The 8604-nt window shown below is 38.3% G+C and overlaps 1 protein-coding gene across 6 annotated transcripts; it reads right to left on the reverse strand.

Annotated features, from left to right (window-relative positions):
* Positions 1-307: 307 nt before the first annotated feature.
* On the reverse strand, positions 308-7988 carry LOC111267808 (uncharacterized). Of its 6 annotated transcripts, none has more exons than XM_022846324.2 (6): positions 6328-6821; positions 5629-5766; positions 3748-3862; positions 3067-3281; positions 2642-2885; positions 308-2167 (listed from the first exon to the last, which is right to left on the reverse strand). In XM_022846324.2, exons 4-6 carry the CDS (start codon positions 3278-3280, stop codon positions 1972-1974), a joined length of 654 nt encoding a protein of 217 aa, XP_022702059.1. In that variant the 5' UTR covers position 3281; positions 3748-3862; positions 5629-5766; positions 6328-6821; the 3' UTR covers positions 308-1971. The 6 variants fall into 6 exon arrangements, with proteins under 6 accessions (XP_022702059.1, XP_022702056.1, XP_022702058.1 ...); XM_022846321.2 differs by having other exon boundaries at positions 3067-3288; positions 6328-6818; XM_022846323.2 differs by lacking the exons at positions 5629-5766; positions 6328-6821 and adding an exon at positions 7568-7988 and having other exon boundaries at positions 3067-3288.
* Positions 7989-8604: the final 616 nt, after the last annotated feature.

The following is an 8604-nucleotide window of genomic DNA, read 5'->3' on the forward strand; positions in this document are numbered from 1 at the left end:
TGGATACGCGTACACTGTTTCGTAACTAAATCAACTACTTTCGTAATCTAAAGAAAAAATGGCGCTTTTTTTTTCAAATTAATTAATTATTGGCCTAATTCAACCTAATTCGATACTTTTTAAGCTTAACGATTGCAAGTTAGCTATGTTCTTTAAAACATTACAAGGAAAAGGTGATCAGCTCAAGCCAAGACCATTACATTGTGAAATTATCATATAAGTATATAATTGAATGTATCTTCTGATACTACCTAACAATTACAAAGTTATAAATCTAGTTTTAATATATATATGGATAAAACTGATGTCATGGAAGTATTTTATTAGCTACATTTGAACATTTGAATGAAATGTTTTGTACCTGCCAGCAGATACATTTTTATACAAGTGCTTATTTAATCTAATTCGCTTGTATCGCGTATTCAACTTGAAAACTTAACAAAAATGTCTTCTAAATTTACAACATTTTTCCAATAGTACCTACGAGCGAGTGAGATTGGTACGTTTCGACTCCCTCACGGACCATTTAAATACGCCATAAAAAAAATTAGCTGACTCCAAGTTTGAGCTTAAAATGATCATAGGGCTCCATAGTAAAAAAATTCAAGACTACAAAAAATCAAAGCTGCAAAAGCAAAGCCAAAAATAAAGTTTTATGTTTATCTGGAGGATAGATGGTCTCCTTTCCATTAATATTTACGTTCCGACATCTGAAATAGTCTTTAATTTTCTTATAATTTTCTAATAATAATAATTAAATTTTCTAACTGAAGTTTAACGCCTATTCTAGCTTCTTCACATCGCTAAATAAAAAATTTCCCCCTATTAGTTTCAAGCTGCATGGAAAATGAAAACTGTGTCGGTGATCCATAATCTCGTTGGGGGATTTGCCTGCTTTTGAAGCGCCCGGACTGTGGCTGATGTTTACTCATGTTCTAAAGACAATTGTCTTACTTTTATCATGATGGATTGATTAATTAGTCAGAAAAATAATAAAAACAGTGGGAAAGCGCATGCGCACTGCAACAAGTTGCCCCACAACATGTATTTCAATTTGCTTCGAAGAACTCGAAAATCTATGATTTACATTGAAAAGTCCGCTCCGCTTTATTTGTCGTTGTTCCACTGGTTACACTTCGAAGATCTTGAGTAATTCATACCTGCGACAAAACGAGCAATAGCTTGTCGAGACCAGACGACGAAGCAAGTAGCTCAAAATAAAATAGGGCATTTTCTGTTTTCTGGTCGCGTTTGAGATCTGCTATAGAACACTCCATATTTTGTCACGATCGGCACTTCTTTCCTTGTTATGAATTCTAAATGCCCAGGCTTGTTAATGGTAAATACAAAACATCTTAATATTCCTTACATCCTATCCAATTTCTTCAAAGTTCTATAGCTTACAAACAGCCTGGTCTTCATTCTATGACTGTCTATCTCTACAAAGACAGAATAGTTCGGCTACTAAAACAAATGTTGATTATTTTATATAATGCTTCTTGTCAAAGCTCAAGTAGGTTCGTTATTTAGTCGCATCTTTTTGTTATACAGCCTCCACTTATTTCTTAGGTTTTTTGTAGGCTTCCTTAAACTCGGTACAAAATATATTACCTATCAGAAGTTCTACTACATTTTGTTAGTTTCTTAGCTCTATGTTTTCCACTAACGCACCGGTTGTCGCCGTACAAAGCTAGACGAGTAGTATCAATGCTGTTTCGAAACTTCTGTTAACTATAAGGTCTGATCTGAGTTCCACTGCAGAAGCTTGCAGTCCTTTCAGATCATACTTTGACTTTAGTCATCACATGACAGTTAGTTCCTATTGTTTTTCGTCTACCATATTACAGATACGAAATATGTAACCAAGAGTTGGCGTTCACTATTTTTTTTCAATGTCGGCTATACTTGCAGATTTAACTGGCCAATACGAACATCATTATGAGGCTTTACTGGAAAAAAAAAAACAAATTCTCAAGCTGCCTTGACTTTTGCCGCTAGCATATTCTTCAAAGTGGCCATGGCAACGATTGCCCCCACAAAATTGGTAAATGCCATTAGTTGTAGACCTGACATCAAGATGAAAGTGCCCCAACTGAGAAGTGATAGGGTTCCCGACACCATCAAAATTAGCATGACAAGGTCAGGTGGGTTGGATACGCCAGACCGCCTGAAACAAAGCATTACAAAAAGGACAACGCTGTATATGACATGCTAAATTTACACTTTTATATGGTGGAAAATAGAATTTTTACACCTTAGTAGTATACAAGATCCTTTGCAGGAAGAATAGCTGGTAAATACCCACTTTCCACGTTACAAAAAAGTGGTCACATTCACTCGAGGAATGAACCTGTTAGCAGAAGATAACACTCTTTAGTGGTACGAGCTTCAACGAGGCTTTACTGTTGTTTTAACAGAATAGAGGCAACGGGAACTACGCTTGTCAACCACAATATAGTACACTGACGCCCATGATGAGCTACGCGATAAGGTGAAACCGATACGCTGACATCTTTTGTCCTTGAAGATAGTTTATTTCGTTAGTGATTCGTTATCTTGTGATTCCGTTTCAAAAGTGTCCTTAAACTGACAGTATAGTCAGTGTGTTTGATGTAAAAAAACATGCAAACAATTAACTAACACAGCCGTTACGTAGTCGAGTGCCGGGATGATAGCTAAATGCACAGAACTCCATAGGGTTAAAACATGAAGCGCGTGTGCACGCATATTGGCCAACACAGAGAATAACACAGTTCCAGCGGCAGCCAGTCGTGCATCTTTGTTGAAGTCCGCCGAATAGGCAAGAATTGTGAGGCAGACGATAAGCTGAGTAAATACACCGCACGTATTCTGCATGTAGGCAGGACCCTTAGCAGCCGAGGGATCTATTTCAAAAAAAGACGGAATTAGCCAAATGATTTTGTTTTGGAAACTAACTGCGATGTAGGAAATAATTCATTATGATTCGCTTCTTCTCTCGTTAGAACTTTTATGTCAGCAGTGCCTTAGACAAAAGTAATACAATGTATCACGTCTTAATCTTTAGATGCAGGTTGTTGTAGCTACCTGTAAACGCTAGGGCAAGCGCTGACATAATGACCCCAGAAACGAAGTTCTTCAAAGGCACTCCATGAGAAGTCCCTCGCTGAACAACGCCAAGGGCAATAGCCAGCATGCACGTATATACCACGAGTGTAACAGCAACAGAAAATACTTCGACGTAGTAGAGGTTTAGTGAGGCACAGAGACCGAACCCCTTCAGAATTTCGATGGCGTTCATTCTGAAAGCTGCAATAAGCACCAGTTAATACTTCGGCAACTTGTTTGTGCATAATATTCTCTCGGTAAAAATGCAATGCAACAGAACAAACAAGAAAATTTATCAATGCAAAAAAAATAACTAATTTTTTTGCACTGAAGCTTAAAAATCAATGGCGTCGCCTGTACACCATGAAACGATTAATGCCATTTTTCAAACAAACTGTACAAAGGTTTCTCGACCGGATTGTTCACCTATAGATAGTTATTTGTGACTGCTACGTTTTCCGGTAATATAATTGGGTAATGTTTAAAAAACGCATTTCTCTTTTTATTGCCGATAACACACCTTGATCTGCTAACACTGACTTAGAGCATAACATGCATTAGTTTTAGGGTTCGCATGTTTCGTGGGTCAGTAACATGTCTCACAGTTACAATCAGAAGCGTTTCTTTAGACAAACCATTACTGCTTCTAGAACTACATGCCTTGTTTTAGAGATGCTGTCGCTATTCTTCCGGTAAACAGCTGTATAAGCTAGCTATGCAGCGAGTCCCTGCTGCGATCTTAGCAAATCGTTTATTAGGACCAAGTCCTGTTCACCTGTGAATAGAAGCAGCATCGTATATATAATTGTATTTTTGTTTCTATGTTGCGTAATCTTTGTGGCATAATTAATAACAGCACATCCGTGTCGCTTTTGGGGAGGAAAAACATCCATTTTAGAACAGATGACGGGCCTCAGCAGGACATCCTGCCCGACGTGCTATAATGTGGAGTATGAGAATCAAACGAAGCTGCAAAACGGTAAAAAGATTTGCGTGCGATAACCAAAAACCCTGCAGACCTTGCGTAAACAAGTGTAAAGCGCAATGAAAAAATAGAATTTTTGAGTTGTAAATGTGTGGCCATTGTTTTTTACTACACGCGGGTTTTCCACATACATAGGGCACCACGTATGGCGATGAGTTACGTTTGCATTGCTAACTAATATAAACACTTTTTGAGGTAATTATGAAAGATTATACTACTCCCAAAGACGGTCTAAATTTGCAATTTCGCTACTCCAACATATAGTTCACGCTTAGTAAACGATTGGCAAAAGTTCACGGCACGTTAACTTACACACAGCTGTTTAAAAGGACACGGTGAACGGAATCGCCAAAGCATATTGTGCTAAAATTCATGACCCGATGCAAAACAAAATCGAGCGCCCAACAACAAAATCAATATCTAGTTCCTACTAGATCGTATCATGTGTTCAATTCAAGTAGCATAGCTACACTGATCTACCATACCCAAACCTAACCGTACTTAAAATGCATTTTAACCCAACAACAGTAAAGAGTGCTTTATATTTTTTACTAAGGACTGTGTTGCGATCGACCTAACACTGGAAAAATTCATTTTATTAATCATGTCGCGCATATGGATTGCAGTTAGTGTTGTTTGATCCTAAAGTTTTCATCATCATATGGAACAGGGTGCCATCTTATGCTTTTCGTTAAAGGCTGTATGGTTGACCTGCGGTTAACAGTGAACCCAGCCGTCCCTGCAGGTTTGATGAGCTCTAAAGTGGAGCAGGGAATTGCCGTTTGTTGAATTGGGCAAGGAATGGCTGTCCACTTTTCCTGGCCAGTTGTTTCACACAGGCTACCATGCTACATGTTCGGATAAAGTAAAAATCAGATAAAACTTCAGAAAAAAAATCAGATAATGTTAGAAGCAATTCTGTTGTGACACAACTGATTGTGTTCGCCAGAATCGTACTACAAGCTTTGAGAGGAAGTTCGAATAGGACTCATGCAAGCATCAGATCACGAGCAGACACAGACAAGGATCTGCCTTTGAAGAAATTTCGATTTTCACCTGTTGCCATGAACATATAGAGCGACCCAAACGTCTCTTGAAAGCAGTTTCTGGACAATTATTAGGAATATTAAGGAGCAGATTACACTGCACAACGTATTTGTCTCATCGGGACACTCGAATACGCTAAACCTATTATGGGAAACGTTAGCCGTTTGAATGGGCAGAGTGGCCATTGTTAGTGTAGCTAGGACAGTTGCTGATGCTGCGACATTCCCCACTAAAAATGTGCTGTATTGGTTTTCTATTGCGTTAATTTGCCTCGTACAATCTTAACAGACGTAAAATCAAGGGCAGCTAACCAACCAAAGAGCCCAGTTTTTCAAACCGTCTACCAACTTTTAGCCCAACATGTATGGTAATAGCGTTCGTTAGTGAACTCGTCAGTGATAGCGTATTTCTAGGCAGCAATAGCACGGACGAACATATGCAGTGAGATAAATTTAACTTAGATATACATACACAGTAAAAAATAAGGGTCATATATATATATACGTAACTTTTTTCATTACAGCGTTGTAGGTAACGTGTTTGTCCGGTAATCCTAGCGACGTGTGGCTGTTTGGGTTTGACTCTGGGAGTGTATATACTCGCATCGGGATGTCCGAAGTATTGCCTACCGGTTCAATCATCTGACGCTAAGCACGAAAAGGCATTGATCACAGAAACCGGGAGATTTAGGTGTGTTCATGAATGAAAATATAAAACGGAACTCAGCTTTCACACGACAGAAGCACCTTCACCATTTGCTATACATATATATATATATATATGCAGAAACATTTAGTAGTATATTATAAGCTATAAGTGTTCCAGTGTTATCTTGCAGGTAATTGAAACGGTTGTCCATTAGTGCCATTTTGCTCTTACTCGTCTATTTAATTCGATAAAAAAAATGATGTTTCCTAGTCTGCATCAAAACATAAGTTATCATTTAATTTAAATTTATCGTCCGAAGTGATTAGCTCAATGGACATAATTTATGGTAACGTATGCGTTTCCTTTAAGCTAAGCAAGGCTCAATATTCAGATTCTGTTTGCTCGCTCTATCTCTGTTCTGGCTATTTTTCTATTTAATCCTTATTTTCCATTGTTTTTTTTATAGATTTTAAAATGCGCACCCAAGAAAATCCCTTGATTCTGAGTAAGCACTTATCGATTAGGAAGATGCGTATATTCTTATCTATTTGGATACTTACAAAGAAATAAGTCGAACGATTTTTGACGGATGAAATATTGTATCACTATAGAAATCCACACTCTACAGTAGCATTACTTTTGTATTATGTATGGTGCCTTCCTCCAGCGGCAGGTCAATCCAGCAGCGTCGCAAAATCATCTGGCAATCCTTTTCACACGTATTCCACCTGGCCGACGTCACTGCAACCGAAACGTGAACGCGGCACCGAACTCGTGCTATAGATATCGTCCAATGCGTTAAGCTGATTTGGTAAAATGATTTTGATCGGAACAGGCAGTAGCGACTGGACGCAACAAGGATCGCGAAGCAAAGGAAAAATCATTCCTTGATTGTTTCACAGTATGTTGGGAGCCGTTTACCCTCCATGAGATAGATAAAGTCCAGGAAAGAGCAAGAGACAACACGCTTTACTAGAGTATCATCCTGTCAGCCAGTCGATTGGCAGCTTCACAGAGTCTCCCTTTCACGCGGCGTGTCACCCGTACGGGCAGCATCGATAATAGCAATGGAAGAACTTTTTACTGGCTACCATTAGACAGAGCAGGGCTCCAGTTGTTGTGAATGACAGCAGTAGTTCAAATCGTATATAACACGCCCACTCGCCCCTCTTCATTTTCGCCTCGGAAAATTGGTTTCAATGGTCGAAGGTGTTAAATAGCGACGCCTTCCGTGGCTGATGGCGCAACAATTACGCGACAAACAAAAACGGTTGAGGAAACCGTTGAAAAGAAAAATCCATACAGTTACTCTATGTATTCTTCGGTCTAGTGGATGATCCAAAGCTGAACTATTGTATTTCTATTTCCATTGCAGTTTGTGCAGTAAATGATATACAGAAATTGCCAAACATAGTTGGTAGTCATACGGATAAAGCCGATAATATCTATGAGATCTAAGTTTCGACATCGCTGGCATTTCGTCTATCTTCGAATTCAAACCCAAAATACAACTTGACCCAAAGATTAACAAATATATTCAAATAGCTAATAGTAACACATAGCAAACAGCAGGTTATGCCAATCCGGTATGAGGAGTACTGAACGGGTAGCGCAAATCTTTTTTAAATAGCAGAACAAAGTATCATACCAAAAAAAAGATAATTGCAAGACTGAATTTGTCATTAAGGCGGTAAAATATGAAACATGTAACTTTTGTGGCAGATATATATATATATATATATATATATATATATATATATATGTAGAGAGTCTAATGTCTTTCCTAAATTGAACACTTACAAGCATCGGAGTAAGCAAGGCACGGTGTATCTGTGAGAAGATCCAAGCTATTGCAGGTGTATCTACAATAGCACGAAAAAAATCCTTAATCACAGACTATAGGTTTTGCCTTCCATGTTCTTTAGCTCATTACACCACTTTTGCCCTAGCTTTTCCTAGTTTTCATTTCCTTAGCGAAATTTTGGAGTTCAATCTTAGCTTCTTCTCCTTTTTTTTGAGATCTGACCTGGAGGTGGTTCAGTACTGTCGGAGCGCGGCTGGGGCGCCTGGGAGGACGCTGACCGCAAACATAATGATCGCTCCGCCCTCTAGCGGCACATCAAGCAAACACATCTTACGACCAATCAAAAGCATAAACTGGTATCTCCTCTACCAGAACCTATAGCAACTAGGCAATACGTAAAATCGAAAATATGTATGTTTGGAAGCCAAACTAGCTCGTTCAGCAAGCTTAAGTACTCCGCTTTGTAATAGCCACTTTGTAATAAAAAAAAAAAAAAAAAAAAAAAAGAAAAAAAAAGAAAAACTGAATTTCATCACAAAATGACTCTTTTGCTAGTACGAAGTGCTCCATGCGTAAGCATTTGTGTCGAGAAGACCAAAGATATTATAAGGTACATAAAACATGTAAACCTGTAGAGAAGTGTCTAGATAAACGTCCCCTTTCAGAGATATGTGCGCAAAAGTGTATGAATATTTTGAAAAAAAAAAAGACTGTGAATTTAGTTAAAGTATTAGCGTCGCCACGTCCGCCAAAGAAGTAAACATAGATTCAATATCAGTATATTGCAGAACAAGTCCATATAGTATTGATAATAATAGACACTTCATTTTGTGCACTCTTTTCGTATTACTCTGAACTTTATTATCGTACGCATCTCGTATCAAAAGTGTCGACTGCTAGCTCTGTTCTCACTATAGATTCTATACGACTATTAACTATGGGCGTGAACAGGATTGAAGTGGAAACCTGATTTGCATACATTGAGTGAAGTAACGGCTACATTGAAAGGAAATGAAGATAAAGAACGAAAACA

The sequence above is a fragment of the Varroa jacobsoni genome, unplaced genomic scaffold (genome assembly GCF_002532875.2).
Source record: "Varroa jacobsoni isolate VJ856 unplaced genomic scaffold, vjacob_1.0 scaffold_1225, whole genome shotgun sequence".
In the NCBI taxonomy this organism is placed as follows: Eukaryota; Metazoa; Arthropoda; class Arachnida; order Mesostigmata; family Varroidae; genus Varroa; species Varroa jacobsoni.